The sequence below is a fragment of the Sceloporus occidentalis genome, unplaced genomic scaffold, assembly GCF_023333645.1.
Source record: "Sceloporus occidentalis isolate IW3139 unplaced genomic scaffold, rSceOcc1.0.p SCAF_4, whole genome shotgun sequence".
Taxonomy (NCBI): Eukaryota; Metazoa; Chordata; class Lepidosauria; order Squamata; family Phrynosomatidae; genus Sceloporus; species Sceloporus occidentalis.
Window position 1 is genome coordinate 68,120,203 of NW_028316984.1, and position 21,978 is coordinate 68,142,180.

Sequence of the window (21,978 nt, forward strand, 5' to 3'; positions counted from 1 at the left end):
CTGCTGAAATTCAGTGGCTAACTAAGAGCACTGCATTGAAACAAGCATTTTGTCCTTGTTTTATAGGCTTTTTAGTGGTTTGTTGTTGAAATGTGGCACTAAGATTAGCTGTTGAATTGCAGCAGCATGGCTGGGGAAAGGTGAGAAGGAGGAGACATGTAACTGGTCCAAGAGGGCAAAATTAATCCCTGGACCCAAAAGGTCCATCTCGGATTTACAGGTTTTTAAATCAGTGAGGTTCTTACATGAAAAGAATACATAGCTTGCTGGCAAGTGATAGATGTGTTTCTAAAATGTGCCCCCTCCCCATTTCTGTGTGTGTTTTCCCATTTCTGCTTCTGATTAAATTTGGTTTTAAAATTATATAAAATATACAAAGCATTTTACCTATTGGGACTATGCACAATCCTTCTTTCAGGCCACCTTTGACATTCAGATAACCCTGTTTCAAATTTTAGTAATTAACCTTTTGTTATGTGAAGTTGAATATAACCTTTTGTTATATTCCTGAACTGAAAAGTGATGAAATCTTTCAGCTTTCCATTGATGCTCTTATTTTTTCCTAACCCCTTTACTCTAAGCCTTCTCCAGTTGATCCCTGTGCTTTAAATCCTCCTGTTGAGACTTAATCACAGTAGCCTGACTGGAGCAATATTGCATTGTCATTCTACAGTATTAAGTTAATCCATGTTTTCTTAAAAGAGTTCTGAACACAATATCTCCTGAGCAGCAGAGAATGCTTTCTTTATTATTTCTTGCAGATCTTAGTCTGTCCATGCAGTTTATGCACACTAAAACTTGTTTAAATATCTCAAAGCCAACAATGTTAATGTGTATTCCAGCCCAATCAGAGGTCTCTTTTCACCACAGCCATTCCACTGTAGCTTAAATATCTGGTTTAATTCTAAACTGTCCCTTTTCTTTCCTCTTATTTTAGAGTCTTCAAAGGCAACTGAAAAGAAGAGCAAAAAGCCAAAAAGTTCACTCTCTCCTGTGCTGTCAACAGAGAGTAAGCGCTTCTGCTTTTCCTACCTTTTTGGTGAATTTGTGCAAGTGTTTGGCCAGGTACATGACTCCCAGATGGCCTAAATACCCTAAATACATCAAAACTCCTCTGATCTTGGAAGCTAAGCATGGTCAGCCCTGGTTGTACTTAGATGGGAAGGTGCCAACAAATAGCAGAGACTGTAGGCTATATTTAAGAGGAAGGAGTTTGCATATGAAATGCATGGGTTTCATCCATAATTCATCCATAAATAGACAGACAATTTCAAGGCACATAGACACACTCACAGCCCTGACTCCCCAAAGCATTGCTGTTATTGTGACAGCAGGCCTAGTCACACCAAAGAAAAAGAAGAGAAGAGAAGAGAAGGCAGCACTGTCAATTCTTTGCACCCAGACTAGGGTGGGGCATACTTTGTATGGATGGTTGGTGTTGCCAGCTGCCAAGTGTATAGGATGACGTCTGCTCAATTTCACAAGCAGCATTGTTTCTATATTATATATATTGTTAGAGAGAAACACAGAAATAGCAATGGCAGCTTCATTTATGTACCACTTCATACCACACTGAGCGGTCTCTAAGCAGTTTACAACTGTAAGCTAATTGCCTCCAACAAGCTGGGTTCTCATTTTAGTGACCTCGGAAGGATGCAAGGCTGCATTGACCCTGAGCCTCTGGCAGGGATTGAATTTACAACATTATGGTTTGTGAGTTAGTGGCTGCACTACTGGCATTTAACCACTGTGCCACCATGTTGTTAGGCAGAATCTCTATGCAGTCTGTAGTCTACAAACACTTACCCAGGATAAAAATGTTACTCTTTAAACTGCCAACAGGAATCTTAATTCTTGCTATTAGAGTACATATAAAAGTGTCTTACATGGTAAAAATTAAGAGGTGGAAATGCTGGTTTAAATAAGGTGTATTCCATGTCAAATCCTTGTGCTTTTAGAATAGGAAAGTTCCTAAGGGAGCTCCTTTATTCTTGGCAAACAGAAAAAATAGCCCCCCCCCCCCAAGTTGGGTACATTTTCGTGCAGGAGATCATGTATTTGAAATTGGCTGAAGTGTTCCGATGTATGGCATTTTCTTTTCTCCCTTTGCTTCACTTTGTCAGATATGTGCTGATCCCTCTTTGTACCTTCTGTGAGTTAATAGGCTCCTGCCAAGGAAGCCAGGAGATTATTTTCTGTAATCTCCTCTTACATACTTCTGCCCATCTCCTCTTTCATGAATCTGGACCATCCAAGGAAGTGCAAGCAGCTGTAAGGGGAAGGTAGAATTGACTAAAATGCCCCCTTTCTTCCTTCCATGAGAACATTTGGGAAGCAGAGTTTCTTTCATAGGAACTCTGGAACTAGCCCACTGTCATGGATATTTTTGTTTTACTCAAAAACTTCTATTTGAGCATTGTTTTTATATGATTGGATGTAAATTATAGTAGTGGAACGGCACATATGCGTTGACTTGTTCTACTCCTTGTTGCTTGAGAGTGCACATTCCATTGGGAACAATGCCCTTATGACCATTGCACACAAATCTTATAGCCAGCTGTGGAATAACAAGTGTCATGCAGCTAACACTTTGTTATGGCTTTCTCCCTTTTCAGTTTGTCATTGTATCCTGAGCCAAGTTCACATGCTACTTTTTTCTGCTCATGCGATGAAGGCTTACGGGGGTTGGAGGGAGTATACCAATGTAATGTGAGAATTGCTGCATAAATATCTGTTTTTGTTCCATATTGGGAAGATGCTGTGTAAATGTAAACACTCATAGCTAATCACGAGATACTTTACAATCTTTTTAAAACACTCCATTTAAACATTTGTGAATTGATTTAGCCTTCTCTCTTTTAGGATAGTCATATGGAAGGTTCATTCTAAAAAAATACAGGACTCTTCAGTACACCTCAGTCTGCCACAAGGTTTCAGGCAGACTGAAGGGTTCCTGTATTTTTTACAACCAGCATCTCTAATATGTAATTTTTGTCCAAGATTTAGATAATAAAAAGAGACCTTTTACTTCCTGTTAAAAGAGGCTACTGCCCTAGGCTTTTTACCTGCAGCGAAGTTAAAAACCTAAATTGATATGAATCATATAGAGGTGATATATTTAAGATGGAATAGCAAGATAAATCAAACTTGTAAAGCAGTTCCAGAAATCATAACAGAATAAACAGTAACTTTTAAGTCAATTCCACTTAAGAACAAGGGATTTATTTTATTTAATTCTGCATTAAGGGCAAGTAGTAGACCTAAATACATTTTTTAGTTTTAACTGGGGTAGACCCACTGTATCAATGGGAATTTAGTAAGTCAGCAATTACATAAATTCTGTCAACTTGGTTCATCTACTCTAGTTTGATTTTACACCAGTGTCTGAATAACAAACAGGGAAAAGGTGTGGTTTGTTGCTGCACCTGTCTGTTCTTGATGCTTTGGGTGCTGCTGAACTAGTCTTTGACATTTTCCAGTCTCTTAAGGCTGTTGTCTAATATTCCAATGTAGAGTAATTAAACACTATTAGAAGTAACCATGGATCACAAAAAGGCTGCCATTCTTCTGTGAGACTGGGAGGGGAGAAATTAATTAGCTTAAGCTAGTAAATATATTAATAATGACCAACAAAACAAAATCCACATATTCTATCTGTTTCTCTCTGGAGAACAGATGTACTACAAATGCTGGGTGACCAAGAATATGGCCACTTAATCCTCCTAGATAATGTATTTTGCTAAATGCTTAGATACAAAACTACAGATTGACCAGGTTCTTGAAGTCTATTGTTGAAGTCTTGTATGCCTTGAAGTCGTTTCTGGCTTATGGTGACCCTAAGGTGAACCTATCATGAGGTTTTCAAAGTATGATACATATTTGATATTGAAGGAGTTAGCTTCCCTCCTCCTCATTTCTCAGTCCTGCAAAGACTGCATTTTCCCAGTACTGTTTCCATTGTTCCAATACTGTCTTGCTGCAACCATTTCTCTAAATATGTTGCTTCACAAATCATGCAAAGAATTTTGAATTATTTTGAAATTAAGCAATGCAATAGCACTCCCAGATTTTTAGCAAAGGAATGATACATGTCAAGAGAGATCCTTGCAGAAACTTTATAATATGTTTAATGGTGTGTGAAGTGGAAGTGGAGTCATGCCAGCTGGTCATATTATCCAATTCAGATGCATCTGCCAGCCATGGCCCTTGGCAGCTGTGTGTTAGAAAGGGGCCATGCAAGGGCCATTTAAAAACTTTGACTAGTCAAGTGTTCTGAGTGGATGAGGAAGCCTATATATCTGTCTTGCACAACTTTGATCCCACCAGATATTTTGAGTTATCACTTCTATTAGTCCCAGCCAACATGGTCAGGGATGATGGGAGTTCTAGTCCAAAGTTTATGAAGGACCCATTTTAGGTATGGTTGCTATCCATGAAGAGAAGTAATGAAAAATCACAGTTTTTCTGATCCTCAACAAGCCAGAGCATCTTGACAAGCTAAAACACAACATTTTAAAAAATGATGAAGTGGCAGAGCATGCTTATTGGAACTTTTTAATATGAAAATTGGTTGGCATAAAAAAACTTGCTTTTTACACAAAACCCAATTCTTTGCATACAAAACATTGTTCTGCACAAACCATTGTTTCTGGGGCAGATGAGAAGGGCTTGTTGTTGTTGTTGCCAAAATGATTTTTTTCACAAAACAGTCATGGATTGAGAAAAATAAATGAAAAAGAACAAAAACTCTGATAGTGATCTCCGACACAGGGAAAGTTTTTTTTTATTTGTTCTTATGTGATACAACCAAGTGGGTGAACTGCTTATACATTTTCATGGTGATATTAAAATCACAGCCAGCATTGTTGTACTTGTAAAGTCTTTGAATGCTTCTGAAGCTAGACTTTCTCACCAATGGAAGTTAATTATATGCATTTTCATATGCAGCCATTATGTGTCCTTCTTGAACAAGTTTTTCCTACCATAACCACCTGTTGTTGTTTTAATTTTATGGTGTTTATTTTGACTGAAGTTCATTTTGACTGTAGCTTTATGAAGATACTAAGAAAAACCCATTTCATTTAAGTAAAAAGTATTAGGTTTTAGAGTTTTATGGGTGTTCACATTTGAACTGAAAGAAATGTTATTTAAAATTTATTCTTTTTAGGTTTATATGAAGTGCAGAATTTTATACTGAAATGAATTCAATAATGTTTATGTAATCCTAGTACTAAAAACCCTGAAGTTATGTCTTTGTGGAGTTTGTATAAACATAAAATCTCATTTTGCAGCTTGCTTACTCCTATATTTCTTCATTCAGTTCAAGTTGTAATGTGAAAGGTTCTTTACAGTACTCCTGGCAAAACACAGATAAAACTGCTGAAGCTTTATTTGCACATTGTGAGCAAATGGAGCCAGAATCATCTTTTTAGTTTTGTTTTCACTTTTGCTGTTGTCAGAACTTTTCTGCTTTGCAAAATGGAAATTGCATTGTATTTTAAACCATAGAGCCAGTGTGATGTAATGGTTTAAGTGTTGGACTGTGACTGGGGAGAGCATGGAAATCCACGGGCTGCCCTTGGGCAAGTCACACTCTCTCATAGGAATTGGAAGGTAAAAGCAAACCCCATCTGAACAAATCGGGGTAAGGCAGGAATGACTTGAAGGCACATGACAACAACAACAATTTTAATCCGAGTCTTGGACATTAAAAGAATTGGACATAAACTCTCCACAGAACAGATGGAGTTTTTGACCTGTCCCATGGGGCTAGTATGCAAAAGAGCTACAGAACACCAAACCTTTCTAACCTAATCTGAAGAAGACCACCTGCACCAGAGTCTCTTTTTATATTCTTTCTATAATCCCTTTCCACCCTCTCCTTCCTTCCGCAACTGACATGAGGCTAGCACTGGCCTGTTATTAAGCACATGGGATACGGGGAGGACATCTAACAAGTCAGGATCCACCCTACCATTTGGGATACTAATGGGGGAGAAAACAAATGGTTGATAATTTAATTTTATTATTATAGTAATGGGGGGGGGGGGGGGCAAATAGGAAAAGAGATGTTTATAGGATTTTTGTGCCTGAAATGCCAAAATAATGCCATTGGCTATTTGCCCTTTGAGTTACAAGGTATTTGCATCTTGAGTTAGATAGAAGGCAAATGGGAAACACCTGTTGTTCTGCAATAGGCAGCACAGTGTCTTCATCTGACCCTTCAGGAGGTATATAACCATGGTCTACCTCCTGGGGGAATACTGTCCAGCTCAAAGAGTGAAGAACTCCCCTCCTCCAATGAGATTTCATGAACTATACACTAAGAATATTTCCCTAAATTTTTAAACACCAGTTTTTGGGAGCATTTGCACAGGTCTGAATGAGGAATGATTAGTGTAGCCAATTTAAACGAAAAGCAGGGAAGCCCTTTCAGTCATTCTGTAGCTTGCTTAGTTGTCCAACAGAAAGGTACAAGTGACACACTTGTACAGATGTCATTTTTTAAATGTGCAGATGTACGTTCTGGAGGTAAAATGTACCTCCAGAATGTACCTTTTGGTCCATGTGGGAACCAATGATACTGCAAGACACAGCCTTCAGAACATCAGAAGGGATTACGAAGCTCTTGGTAGGAAGCTGAAAGAAATGGATGCACAAGTTGTCATCTCGTCTCTTCTGCCAGTTGAAGGGCATGGTCCAGGAAGGGAGAGGAAAACAGCGGATGTAAACAACTGGCTCTGCAGATGGTGCTGCCGAGAACGATTTGGATTCTTTTATCATGGTCTGCGGTTCCATGAGGAGGGACTTCTTTCAATGGACGGGTTGCATCTCACACCAGTTGGAAGAAAAGTATTTGCCAACAGTGTCAAGAATTTGATCAGGAGGGCTTTAAACTGAGTTTTGTGGGGGAGGGAGAAAATATTAAGGAAGGCAAAAGGGCTGGAGAAAATAGTCAAACTGACATAGAGGAAACAAGACAAATAGTGCAACAGTGGGAGGCAAAAAGATTTGCACAGGCAGCAAGTAAAGGGGACCCATGGTTTTCGATGTCTCTACACTAATGCACAGAGCATGGGAAATAAGCAAGATGAACTTCAACTCCTTGTACAAAAAAGCAAATATGATATAATAGGCATCACTGAAACCTGGTGGGATGAATATCATAAGTGGAATGTAGAAATAAAGGGGTATAACCTTTTTATGAGAAATAGGCCAAACAGGAAAGGAGGAGGAATAGCACTATATGTCAGAGATATTTACGCCAGTGAAGAGATCCAGGACATCAGTCATGGAAGCCAGGTGGAGAGTATCTGGATAAAAATTAAAGGGGAGGGAAACAACAAGGATGTTACGGTGGGAGTCTACTACAGACCCCCAAGTCAGATGGAGGAATTGGATGATGCCTTTCTAGAACAGATGTCTACACACTCAGAAAGGAGAGATGTAGTAGTGATGGTTGACTTCAACTATCCTGATATTTGCTGGAATTCAAACTCAGCCAAATCCTCAAGGTCTAGCAAATTCCTCTCTTGCCTCGAAGACAATTTCATGGTTCAAAAGGTGGAAGAGGCAACAAGGGGTTCAGCTATTTTAGATCTGGTTCTAACCAACAAGGATGACTTGGTAAATGGGGTGCAAGTGGTGGGATCATTAGGTGGAAGTGACCATGTTCTCCTGGAGTTTGTTATACAGTGGAAAGGATAAGCCAGGCATAGTCAGACAGGCATTCTAGACATTAGGAGAGCGGATTTCAGTAAACTTAGAGAAGTATTGAGAGTGATCCCGTTTTCAGAAATACTAAAAGAGAAGGGAGTTCAGGACGGATGGGAGTTTCTCAAAAGGGAGATACTGAAGGCACAATTTCAAACAGTTCCAGTGAGAAAGAAAAATGGGAGGTGTCTCAAGAAACCAGGATGGATGAATAAGGAACTTTCAACCGAGCTAAGTTTTAAATGGAACATGTATAAGAAATGGAAAAGGGGGGAAATCACAAAAAAGGAATTCAAAGAAATAGCAGGCATGTGTAGGGGTAAAGTCAAAAAAGCTAAAGCGCAGAATGAACTCAGGCTTGCTAGAGAGGTTAAGAACAATAAAAAAAACAGCAAAAGGTAGAAGAAGGAAATGGTAGGGCCACTACATGGAGAAGATGGCAAAATGCTAACAGAGGACAGAGAAAGGCAGAATTGCTCAACACCTTCTTTGCCTTAGTGTTCTCTGAAAAGGAAAAGGGTGCTCAACATGAGGATAATGGAGCAGAGGACAGAATAGGAGAATTTCAGCACAGAATAAGTAAAGAGATAGTACAGAAATATCTTGCTGATCTAAATGAATTTAAGTCTCTAGGACCAGATGAACTACATCCAAGAGTATTAAAAGAGCTGGCAAATGTAATATCAGAGCCATTGACAATAATCTTTGAGAAATCCTGGAGAACAGGAGAAGTTCCAGCAGACTAGAGGAGGGCAAACGTTGTCCCCATCTTCAAAAAGGGAAAAAAGAGTATCCCAACAATTATTGTCCAGTTAGTCTGACTTCAACACCAGGAAAGGTTCTAGAGCAGATCATTAAACAGTCTGTGAACATCTAGAAGGCAATGCCATAATCACAGAAAATCAACATGGGTTTCAGAAAAAGAAGTCATGCCAGGCAAATCTGATCTCTTTCTTTGATAAAATTACCAGCTTCATAGATGAAGGGAATGCTGCGGATATAGTATATCTTGATTTCAGTAAGGCCTTTGACAAGGTTTCCCATGACATTCTTGCAAACAAGCTTGTAAAATATGGGCTAGACAAGGTAACTGTTAGATGAATTTGTAATTGGTTGACCGGCCAAAGCCAAAGAGCGCTCAACAATGGTTCCTTTTCATCCTGGAGAGAAGTGACCAGTGGGGTCCCACAGGGCTCTGTCCTGGGGCCAGTGTTATTCAACATCTTTATCAATGACTTGGATGACAGAATTGGGGTCATACTTATCAAATTTGCAGATGACACCAAATTAGGAGGCTAATACTCCAGAGAACAAGATTAAAATTCAAAATGACGTGAATAGACTAGAAAGCTGGGCCAAAGCTAACAAAATGAATTTCAACAGGGAGAAATGTAAGGTACTGCACTTACGGCGGAGAAATGAAATGCACAGATATAGGATGGGGGACACCTGGCTGAACGAGACTACATGTGAAAGGGATCTGGGAGTCCAAGTGGACCACAAGTTCAACATGAGTCAACAGTGCGACCCAGCAGCTAAAAAGGCCAATGCAATTTTAGGCTACATCAATAAAAGTATAGTGCCTATAACAAGTGAAGTAATAGTGCCACTCTGTTCTGCTTTGGTCAGGTCCCACCTGGAATATTGTGTCCAGTTCTGGGCACCACAATTCAAAAAGGACATTGAGAAACTGGAGCGTGTCCAAAGGAAGGCAACTAAAATGGTGAAGGGTCTGGAAGCCATGTCCTATTGAGGAACGACTTAGGGAGCTGGGGATGTTTAGCCTGGAGAAGAGAAGGTTAAGAGTTGATATGATAGCCCTGTTTAAATATTTGAAGGGATGTCATATTGAGGAGGGAGGAAGCTTGTTTTCTGCTGCTCCAGAGACTAGGACCCGGAACAATGGATGCAAGCTCCAGGAAAAGAGATTCCACCTCAACTTTAGGAGGAACTTCCTGACAATAAGGGCAGTTCGACAGTGGAACACACTCCCTCGGAGTGTAGTGGAGTCTCCTTCCTTGGAGGTCTTTAAGCAGAGGTTGGCTGGCCATCTGTCTCTTCCAACTCTATGATTCTAGGATTCTATTATTCTAGTCCTTTAAATAGGAATTGTAGGTTAGAGGATGCCTAGGTGGAAATGTGAATTATCAATACGTTTCTAGTCGCTTCAGAAAACCACATAGCTCTCATTTATGCAATATTTGCATTATATTACTCTCTCTCTCTCCCTCTCTCTCTCTCTCTCTGTGTGTGTGTGTGTGTGTGTGTGTGTAATTTTAAAAACAAACCATCTGCATTTAAAATCCGTTAAACTCTACACCATGCACTCAAAACAGTGCAGCATACTATTAAAAGCCCAAAGTCAGTTCCTAAAATCCAGATGGAAAAGGATATGTTTTATTCCCTGGTGGAAGGAGAGCAAAGGGGGGGGGGGGGCATTCTTGCTTTCTTAGGCAGTTCCAAAGAGAGAAGCTGCCGAAAAGGCCCTCTCTGATCCCAGTAAATGAGTCTGCAAAACTAGTGGGACAGAAGTCCCTCTCCTGAAGAACTTAGGGCTCAAACAAGGTGAAACAAAATATCATCACTTACTTTTATAGACTTGGGTGTTCTATAGATATTTGGGGTCTAGATATAGATATTTGGGGTGAGATTTACTTGTGGTGAAATAGGCTAATGTTTGAATCCACCCAGAAAACAAATAATTTAAAACACAGCATGATTGGGCCTCAGTAAAACGCATCTGATAACATAAGGAGGTCCTCTTGCGTTCAAGTGAAGACAAGCAGAATGCCCATTCAGACTTTGCTGCTTGACATGCCAGGATTCCTTTGGATGTAGCCATGGCTGTTAAAGTGGCATCAAACTGCTAAAGTTGTGCAGTGTCAAAAAGGATTCCATAGGATGAAGTCACGATGGTTAAAGTGGTGCTACAGTTATGTAACATGAGTACAAACTCTATCCATGGTTCTGTTTTACTGTCCTGCTGTCACTCATTTTCTTCTGTTGGCTTCCTTGTATCCATTTCTCACAAAGGTTTACTAAAGCAACATTTGGGGCAAAAAACCCCTCCAATATTAAGCCACAGAGGTAATACGTTTCCTCTGTGCTTATTGAAAAACATTCCCAACGGTTCCAAAAAGTTTACTTTGTAACAGTATTTCTCTCTCTCTCGCGCGCGCGCGCGCTCTCTCTCTCACTCTCTCTTTCAACAATCAAAAGGACTGTGTTGTGGTATCTAGAATCCTTAAAGAAATAAATCTTCTGGCCAGCTACTGCATGAAAGCTGTCTGATTTTATGTCAAACAAAAGTTTTGGCCAGGTTATCCTGTTCTCCTGCTAAGTGTATTAATAAACATCACCACTGACACTGTCCAGAACAGAATCTGTGCAAATTACCTTTTGTTATTTTCTAACACTTGTTATCTGAACTAGTGCTTGACTGAAGAATTTGGCCCAGTCATTATTGGTACAGGGTAGAGTGGAGTGGTGATTTAATATTTGTTGGGAGTATGAGGCTGAGGAACATCCAGGTCAGAGGGATGACCTTGGCTGAGTCAAACACTTTCAGCCTCAGATAACCTGGTGAAAGAACCTTAGGGCATCATAAGTGGAAAACAATTTGAAGGCAACACCACCAACAAAAACATTTTGTTTTCTCTGGGAGAAAGGAGTTTTGTCTCTGTTTTAAGGGCAGGTTAGACAGCCATAGCAGCTCAGTGGTATTTTCTTGAATTGTTGGGAGGGGAGTAAAAATGATTTAATAATAAAATACATTTGAAATTTGTTGCCCTTTCGTGACACCTAGAATTAGTTGTTTTAGCCTAACAGCAGGGCCAGATCAGCTACACTTCATTTCCATGAAATTTATCACACACCTCGAGTTCTGCTATGCTCCTGTCGCCCCAACGTCACCAATCTGTGACGGGAGCCTGCTGCTGGGGTCGCGCCTGGCACTATTAAAGTGGAACGCTTCCATTTTCATCATGGAAGCATTCTCATAATTGTTAGGAAAAGGGCCCTTTTTTATTAACGGATCAAATCATTATTTAAAAAGAGCCTTTTTCCTAACAATTACGAGAATGCTTCTATAATGAAAACGGAAGCATTCCACTTTAATAGCGCCAGACGCGATCCCACCAGGGGGCTCCCATCGCAGATTGGTGACGTTGGGGCTACAGGAGCATAGTGGAACTCGAGGTGTGTGATAAACTTCAATGACTATGCAGAATTCCATGCTTAAGAAAGAGCATTCAGTGTTGGGGCAGGTTTTCAAGCTGCACCAGTCAGATCAGTATCTACTTTTGGCCAGCTAAATCACCCATAAGGTGCGTGCACATTTTTCCTTATATGCAGATAGTTTCTTCAGGTTGTCAGACTTCAAGTGGAAATTCCCTTGCAGTAGTATAGGCAAAACAGTAAGGAAATGTTCTAATTGTACAAGCCATTCCTGCTTGGCACTCAGTTAAGCTTATGCTAGGTATGTTATTTGAGTCTCAGCCAGGTTATTATGCTTTATAGTTTATGCCATCCATACACAAGCTGTGGCTGAGTTAATACTGGCAAAGAGGAGAATTTTCCATGAGGGCTTTATTTACAGTTTATTTTCTGCATGGTTATTTGGGAACAGACAAAAAAAACAAAAAACCAACCAGTGGTGGCACTTGATTGGAGAACTTGGAGAAGCAACCTTTTTGACCTCTTAGAGTTTAGCTGAGGAATTCTGAGTGCTACAGTCCAAAAATTTTTTAGGGCCTGATTGATTTCCAGGTGTGGATGTAGATCATGAGAACTTACCTATAGAGTACCTAAAGCCCATGACATTGTTTTTCTGCTTCTGCAGTAATATTTTCTTATTCTTTTTTTCCAGAAATGTTAATTTCTAAACTGAAAGTGCACCAGCTGCAATCTTCCAATATTATTCCCAGATTATCCATGTTATCATAGTGAAGATCCTATCCTAGAGGTCTTCTACCTCTTCAAGATTCTTTGTAAAGGTGCTCTTGCTTTCTTTCTATTCGTGTATTCCTCTGCATCTGTTTTTTTAACACATCTTTTTGTTGTTGTTGTTGTTGTTAATTAGATCAAGTTGACTTCAATTTATGCTGAATGTAGAATAGATTCTGACTGTGTAGCTTGAAGCAGGTTTATTGATTTGCCATCTGTTTCTAGTGATTTATTTCCCCAAGTGCTCCGAGTGCAGCTTCCACTTCATTTTCTAAAACTGGAGGTTCATCATCAAATGGTTCTTCCTTTCATCTTTTCATCTTTTTTATATAGCTCTTCAATGTATTGTTTCCTTTGACTTTTATTTCTCCTTGATCATATATATTATTTCCATTCTTGGTTTAAATTTCCCTTTAATTTCTCAGATCTTGTGGAAGAGATCTCTTGCTCTACCCTTTTTTGTTTTCACCTGTTTCTCTACATTGATTGTTATTCTGTTTGTCCCTGCACACAAGTCATTGAACAGTTGCGTTCACAGTCCTGACCCTAATTCTGTCTGTCACCTTTTACTTTTGCTTCTCAGCTGTCCTTAACTGTTTGAAGAGTTTCCACTGAGGCCTCCCAGAAGTATGTTTTGGCTGCAGATAATGTATTTTTGCTTTCCTCTCTCATCATGTCCCTGGCTTTGGTCTAGAGTTCTTCTGATTCCTGGTCAATTAGATATTTAAATTATCTTTATATACTATAGGGATGTTGTTCAGGGTGTACTTAGCCACAATGGTTGGTTAACTGTTCTTTAACTTTACTCTAATTTCTGATACTAGCAGTTCATGGTCTGTGCCAAAGTCTGCTCCTGGTCTTATTTTTATAGAAATAATTGAGCTTTTTCATTTCCTGCTTCAGTTGATGTAGTCTATTTGAATTCTGTATTGGCAATCTGATAACGTCCATGTATACTGTTGCCTCTTTGGTTGTCTAAAGAATGTGTTCGTGATGAATGAACTGTTGGCCTCATAAAATTCAATCAGTCACTCTATTGCTTCATTTCTTGATCCTATATTTCCACAATCTTTGATTCTGCTTTATTTCCAACCTCCCTTAAATTGTTGGGCCACCAGCTGCTAGTGATCCAGGAGCCAGGAAATATCATCCCTTGAGGCTAATGTGAGAAAACAAAAATGGACTCAACCACTGACTGCAAGACATCCAGGCTGTGTGTTAATGGTGGTCTCTGTTGGAATACTTTGGATCCCAGTAGTTTCCAAGGTTGGTCCAGACCTTACTTGGCCCAGCAAGGCTTATGTGGCTGAACTCTATGCTGGAGTCTGAGGGAGAAACATTGGGTGTGAAGAATGGAGCCAATCACTTTAGAGCCAAGTTTTTTCCCCTTTTCGGCTGCCAATTGATTTTTTTCACTTTAAATCTTTGATCAAAGGGGAAGATGAAGCATGCCAACATATGTTCTGGCTGACTGGATGGAGGAAATTTCCTGGAGCTCAGCTCAGCTCTCATTCACACAGCTTTCTGCAGTTGCTCATTCACATGACAGACCTATAGCAAGGCAAAAGGATATCCTATTGTAGTCAGCCTTTTTTTCCTTTCAGTCTTCTGCTTCTGTTCCCAAATTTCTCTCCTAACTTCTGTATTTCCCCCTTCTGTGCAGGAATGGGAAATAGAACTTGATAGTGACAATAAAAGTATACCTCATTTAACAAAGTAAATGTGTTCCTGGGCATTATTTCTTTAATAGAAAATATCATACCAGAGGAAAATTTAGTATGGAAAGGCTAGGGATAGGTTCTTTTTTACTACAAAAAAAGAAGAGCAGCTAAATATGTTTCACCAGGCTTATAGTAATTCAAAACGTACAATATGCACACGTGAAAAGAAACAACCAGGTCAGGAAAACTTCATATAAGTAAAGAAAAACATTTTGAACCTTCTAGAGATGACTTGAAAACCTCTTCCAAAATGTGAGTTTTTTTCTTTGCAGTCTCCACTTTTCACACTCTCTGAGCCTCAGAGGAAGGCAGAGGCAAACTCGCTCTGAACAAATGTTGGCTTGCAAATGTCAAGATAGGTTGCCATAAGTTGCCAGTAGCTTGAACCCACACAACAATATATATGGCAACTCATGGGAGCTGTAATTAATGTATACGTCTGCAATCTTTAATAGTCCCAGAGATGTTCTTACTCTTCATAATCTGTCATAATGCATAGTGTGCCTTATTTACAGTTAGCAATATTCTATAGCAACAACAACAACAAGGATTCCCAAACTAGAATTTGCAACCAGTGCCTGAAAGTGGAAGGTCATTATATTATAATTACAGTGTTTGTCTATCTGCTTTTTATTCTGTACAGCTCAACATGTTTGATCACAGTCACATAAATTTGGTGTGTTACCTAAAGATACAAAAACAAAGATTAAAGGAAGGTTTTGAGCCCAATCTGTCAACTGCTTTGAGTTCTTTCCAAACAAACACTTTGGATTTCTGCATTTATTTGCCCTAGAAAGTACAGTTGGCCCTTTCTATCTGCGGGATTGCCATCTGGAGATCGGAGCATTCACAGATAGCCCCATCCCATTCTCCCCAACGGTGGTGCCACCATTAAAAACAGTGGGATTTGGTATCTGTGGGGTGGGATGTGCTGCCCAGAATGCAACCCTGCAGATACAAAGGGCCAATTGTATATTTATGAACTAATTTCAACCAGACATTATATTTAGACTTAGATTAACATCCCACACTATTCTGTGTACATTAGGAGCTAAAGATAAAAGTTTGGTCGGGGTGTGTGTGTGTGCTGCTTTGGTCCATTTTTTGTGAAAGTGTGTGAAATGAACTTTAAGATTTTTGAATGCTGCTTTTATTTCATTCAAATCATCAGCACCAACCAGGAAATGCTAAGTTTCCTTCTATTGTATATTTACAGGCTAATATGTTATCACCTGACATAATGCATTTATATCTTTCTTGAGACATTGCATGTATTCCCCCCCCCCCCCGCCCCGAAAGATATTTAACATTTTATTGGTAAGCAAGAGCACTAAAATTCTAAATTCTAGGAATTTTAAAGCTTTTTGTAATCTCATACATATCCACCACGGCATGTCCTAATAAGTACAGTGTGGTGGCTGCCTCAGACAGCATATTTTGTCTGTCTAGAAAGGGCAGTAAACTTTGTGATTTGATGTATTTTATTGTATTTTTCCATCAGAGAGAGAAGCCTGTGGGATTTCCTGCCTTGTGTTTCAAAATAACATGTCCAGGGGATGGGGAACCTCCTATTTGCAACTCTGCCTAAAGCAGGAAAATGTCCTGTCAGCCATGACAGTTAGGAAATGAAGCAAAGCTTAGGAAGCATTTACCTAAACGTGCAACCAATTTTGGCTGCTTAAATGCATGGCAGTCCATGAAGGAGCAGTCTAGACCATCAGTAGGCCAGGTTGCCAACATAATAGTGGAAATGGAGTTACTAGATGTCTAGCTAAGTAACCAATTCTGCTTGCAAAATCAATTTGAAATTATCATAGTGGCGAGAGCAAGAAGCACAGAGGTTATATGGGATTCTTGAAAAGCCCCATGGCTAATTTCGGTGGGTGATGTTCATAAAGCCCTGTCTTTTACCATGCATTCTACTATGTCAAAACTGTTGTCAAGAGTGTGTGGCACGAGGTTGTGGCAAGTAAGTGAGGCATGGGAAATGAGAAATTTTGCCCATTGTAGGTTGAGGATTTTATCTTGCAGTTGCTTCTACTGTTCAAAAGTTCCATCATTTGGCAGTAGCAGCATATCATATATGAATGGTCGTATTTCCTGAAACATTGAAGCAGTGTTTTTGCTTAAAACATCCCTTTAATTTCTATTTCCTAAAGCAGCAGCTTGATGTCACTCAAAGTATTGGCTGTCCAACACATGTAGATGAAGTTTGAGCTGTTAAATGGCTAGCATTTTAAAATCTCAAGCTGCTTATTAAAGGGCCTTAGTATGGAGCTTTAGCAGCTTAGCCTGTAAGCTACTGTTTTGAAAAGCTTAGCAGTGGCACATTGGGCATTGACTCCTGCTGATGAAGTCATTAAAAATTGCTGGTGCTGGTTTGGAAGGGCTAGGGAAGAAATGCTTTGAGGAAAAACACAAGAGAATAATTCTTTCTCTAAACCAGCCCTTTGAAGGTTTATGACCAGTGTTACAGTTGTGCTTTTCTGTATCTGTGGCCAGATCAAAGTAATTGGGGGCCTGGAGCACTCTTTGAAATAGGAGAATAGGACCCTCCTTTTGTACATTTGTGACTTGTTCTTGGAGTAGCACAGGAAATTAAATAAACAAATAAAAGATAACCAAATTTCTCATATGTGAACCTATTTTCAGCCCTTCAACTTTCAAGTAGGGTTGACAGACTGAAAACTGGAGAGGGCTCCTGTGCCTTTAATGGTTGTGTAGAAGAGAAAATTTCAACAGATGTTCTTTACTCCTTGGCTGTGTGACAAGCAGGAGCTTCTGAAATTCCCCGGTCTATACAACCATTAAAGGTGAAGAAGCCATCTCCTTTTTTCAGTTTTGTTTTGTTTGTTTAAAACTACAGGAAATCTAAGGATGGGGATTGTAATTCACAAAAACTGATCCTAAATTAAATTAGTTAATCTTAAAGATGCCACAAGAATACTTTTTGTCTTTCTATGGCTGCCTTTCCCTTCCTTTTATACTAAAAGCTTTTAATAATAATAATAATTTGTTTTATTTATATACCGCTATTCCAAAGATCATAGCGGTGAACAGCAAGTAAGCTAATTAGCAAGTAAGCAAAATTTGCTCTGTTTTTTTTATTTTTGAACACATTGCTTAAATTCCTGATAGTATTGGTAAAGGATGCAGGCCTTTTAAAGCAACTCTTTAATATATTTTCTCTTTATGCTAAAAATACATTTTCCATCATATTTTTTTATTTTAAAAAATCCTTGTTTTGTGTGTTCTCTAACCCTGCTTTTGTTGTGAGAGATTCTTTTTCATGTTTTACATCCTATTTATATTATTCAGCTAGACAACATGGATGCTTCTTCCTTTTTCAGGGGGCTGGAGCAGTAGTTGGTACCTCTGCCCATCTGGCATAGCTAGAGTTGCCAGGTGAAATAAAGGGCAAGGCTCATGCCCCTTTAATGTTTGTTTAGAAGAGGGAATTTCAGTAAGTGCTGCTTGACACATAAGCAACACCTGCTGAAATTGATCCTATGTCACCATTAAAGAAGTAAGAGCCATGTTCTGTTTTTCACATGGCAGCCTAGCCACAGCTCACATGAGGTCTTGGTAGCATGAGTGAAAGGGAAACTACTTGGGGGCCATTTGGAAGAAGCTAGGATGGGTTAAGTTTACTCTCCTTTCACCCTTTCTCCCTTGTTTCCTACAAATTCCATTCTCCAAAACCTATTTTCTAGTTTTGTTTGGTTTTTTAAACTACATCAGAAATTTATTTTGTGCATGGACCTGTGGCTTGTAGTTAGTTCCTTACAACCTCTAATTGCATTTTCAGGTAGCTTTGTTTATTTTTGGAGTAAATTATTAGGGAGGAAAAAACCCTTCAGCAGTCACTGCCTGATTGTTACTGAGAAGTTTCGACTCCCCAGTATCTGCATATGGCAGAGGTGCCCCAACAAGCAAGGACTTGTGGCACATTTGGGTACAGTGGGGGGGGGTATTAGTAATACCCAGAGTCTACATTACACTTTCTCCTCCTTGACATTAGCTAAGCAGAAAGGCAAATCTACACCCTTGGCACTCTCTTTTTCTACAATAATAGAAATCCCCTTAGCATCTTAAAGCCTTACACATTTTATTTGTCATAATCTTTAGTAGGCTTCAGCCTGTTTAATGATCTTGATTCAAATAGCATCTTCTATCAGGCTGTCCGTGTGAAGAAAACGTGTCTTCTCCTTCTCCCTCTATTATTTGTATGGCCTCATGGAATATCTGTATTTCTTTATCAATTAAGCATTCCACATGATGTCTGCATTTGCCCTGTCCCTTTATAGTTTTCATTTTTGTTTTTCTTAACTGTAAATCCCTTGCTTACTGTGGCGTTTTATTGGTACAAATTTGGAGCTGCACGTTAGCTGGTTCCTAACTAATTATCTTGCATTGAATTCATTTCTGTGACAGTAACTGAATGTGCTTGGTGTTGATTGAATGAGCCCATCGTCTATAGTGATTTGTATGTGGGTGCACCTGCAGCATTATGCACATACAAAGTATACCGGGGGGAGATCTTACATTGTTTCATCAAAAGCAAAGTTACATTACACAGCCCTTATACTGAATATCACTATAGTATAGCGGTTCTCAACCTGAGGGTTGTGACTGCTTTGGGGGTCAAACAACCCTTTCACAGGGGTCGCCTATTTTTACCATCGAAAAACAAATATTATGAAGTAGCAACAAAAATAATTTTATGGTTGGGGGTCACAACAACATAAAGAACTGTATTAAAGGGTTGCGGCATTAGGAGGGTTGAGAACCACCGCTATAGTACAGTGTATATAGATCAGTGGTCAATGTGCATGGCTGGCAACCCATTGTACAACTGCACTGTTTAAAAGGCAATGCGTAGAGGAAAAGTACACGCACTACTCTATGTTCTTTAATATACTGCCACATGTAAAACAGCCCCACATGCACAACTCCACTTAAACTGCCATCAGCTGGATATGATCATTGTCTAAAAAATGTGCATTGTCCAGACAAATCATTCTGCATGCACTCTACACATGTACCACATATGTATTCTTCTAACTGTTAGAGACTAACAGGATGCCAGCCAGTGTGTGTATACAAAGCATCTATGTATGTGCAATCAGTATGTGAAGCTTTTCCTGTGTGATGGGGAAGCAGATTTGAGCAGAAGATAATATAGTGGGCCCTTGGTATCCATTGGGTTTCAATTTCAGGATACCTTACCCACCATGCATACCAAAATCCGTGGATACCCCAGTCCCATTATATATAATGGGGTAGTAAAATGTCTCTTATATAAAATGGTAAAATCAAGGTTTGATTTTTTTCAGACTTTTTTGTTTTAATTAAAGTTGTGGGTGGTTGAATCTGTGGATGCAGAATGTGTGGATACGAAGGGCTGACTGTAATTTCATGACTTGGGGAAATAGGCTTTGCCCAGTTAGTCCTCAACATTTTATGGAGTGATGTGAGGTTTTTCCACTTAGTGGATTTACTGTGGCTCAGACTGTGCTGAAATCTGTTTACTGAGAACCAGGAGCAGTTGAGTGTTCTACGTTGCTATTTTTAGTAAAATGCCTGAAAAGGGAAACGAGAAGGAGACTGTGACAGAGACAAACACATATGCTTCTGAGCATCTCTGTTAATGGGACTCTAGCCTTCTAAGTCATGGAAATGGTGTGTCAAAAATGTTTCATGGCTGTCAATTACTTGAAAAGTTACTTTTTTTGGAATGACAACTTGCAGCAAGTATCATGCTAACTAGTGGATTCTGCAAGTTGTAGTCAAAGTAACTAATGTTCCCATGTTCTTCCTGCAAGCACACAGGGGATATTCCCACAGGATATTCCCACATACAAGTCCAATATTCTCATTACTAAAAGATGTTGTTTAAATGCCAATATGTTGATGCTCTGAAAATTTCAAATCCTTTAAAAAGATCAGTGCAGATGAGTAATCAGTTGATTCAGTATTCTTCCTTCCAGTTATAGATTGTAGTTGCTCGTTTCTATAGAGACAGAGGGAAAGCGGTTCTCATTATGGGTAGCTGTCATGCATTGTCCTGCTTCAAGCCTATGCTTTCAATTATCCCAGACAGTCCATGATTCTTTCAGTACTGTGTTCTTACAGTACTTCTTGCCACTGCCATGTAGTGGATTATACAAGAACTTGCCACCGCCACTCCCATGCAGTGTATTATACAAGAATTATACTTGTGAAAGTATTGGGTTGTTGTTTTGTTTTTGTTTTGTTTTTTTGTTTTTTGCATGAAATATGCTTTGAGATTAAGTAAAGCAAACTTAGTAAACTGTTTGGCTTTTTACATTCACCAATCGTATAGTGCAGTTGCATCATTGAGATCTCTGTGTTATGCTTGTTGGTGTATGGCATCATTTCAATCCCTGTTTTCCCATACAGAAAGCCAAGGGCCATCTGTTGCAATGCAGTGAATTTCACCTGTCTTCCTCAAATGATTTTACAGATCTAATTGAGAATGACAGGTTTTCCAGAGCCACCTGAATGAAGTGAATAAGGAGATTCAATTGGACAGCTACCTTGAGCTTTTGCTGTTGTTGTGTGCCTTCAAGTCATTTCAGACTTATGGCAACCCTAAGGTGAAGCTGTTATGGGGTTTTCTGGGGCTGAACATGTGTGACTTGCCCAAGGTCATCCAGGAGATTTCCATGGCTGAACACGGACTTGAATCCTGAACTCCAGAGTGCTAGAGATTATAAAAGTGGATGCACTTCATTTGACAAGTGCATCCACTTTTTTAAGCTCTAGCACTCTGGAGATCAGATAGCCATTTGACTCTGTCATGCCCAGTTATTGCTGTATGTAATGTAATGTAATGTTTATAGCTATGACTTTGTTCTGTGATGTGTAATAACCCTCCAGTAACCAAGCTACACATAAAACTGGAGGTCCCACTAGTTTCTGTAAAAGGGAGCTGATTTGGACTGAGGCCATGGCACGGAAGACAGGATCTAGCACATTTCCTTCATGTCCCCAGAGTGCTGAGGTGCTCCCTAATGAGCTGCTATAAACTGTGGAAGGAAAACTTACTGGCTTAACCTTTTAAAGTTACACACATTCTGTAACTAAGAAAAGTTGCAGGACAACAAATTGGATTAAGGGCCTCTCAAGGGATGGGGGGAGAGTTAGATCCCTCCTTTCCCCTCATCCAACTCAAGACACCCCGTGACTTTAAAAAATACAGACATATCTTGGGAGTTCCAGTATAATATATAGTTTGGCTCTGACACTCATCTCACTCTTCTGTGTTAATCTTTTTTTATATATAGCAGTACACCATTTACAGCACCATAACAGACAATTTTCAGAAAAATCTATTAAATAAAGAAAAACATATTTCATATCAATTCATGTATTCATTTGAAAATCTAGCCTTTAAGTGACTGCTCATTTTTCTGTCTCTCTCTTTCATTAGGTGAGGCAACGGTAAAGAAGAAACCAGCTCCAAAGACTCCACCCAAAGCAGGTATTGATTGGTATGCTACTATGTAAATTACAAAGAACCATGAACAAAGGTAGAATGCAGTCTTAGAACCCAATATCAATACCTGTGTTATTT

The 21,978-nt window shown here is 39.4% G+C and overlaps 1 protein-coding gene across 5 annotated transcripts in view; it reads left to right on the plus strand.

The window, feature by feature from the left end:
* The window catches only part of MYLK (myosin light chain kinase), a 206,922-nt gene that overhangs the window by 133,790 nt on the left and 51,154 nt on the right, over window positions 1–21,978 (plus strand). For all 5 annotated transcript variants that reach the window (XM_089520242.1, XM_089520243.1, XM_089520246.1 and 2 more), the window contains 2 exons: window positions 938–1,009; window positions 21,835–21,885. In XM_089520242.1, the coding sequence (XP_089376368.1) occupies window positions 938–1,009; window positions 21,835–21,885 (123 nt within the window). The remainder of the gene's footprint in view (window positions 1–937; window positions 1,010–21,834; window positions 21,886–21,978) is intronic.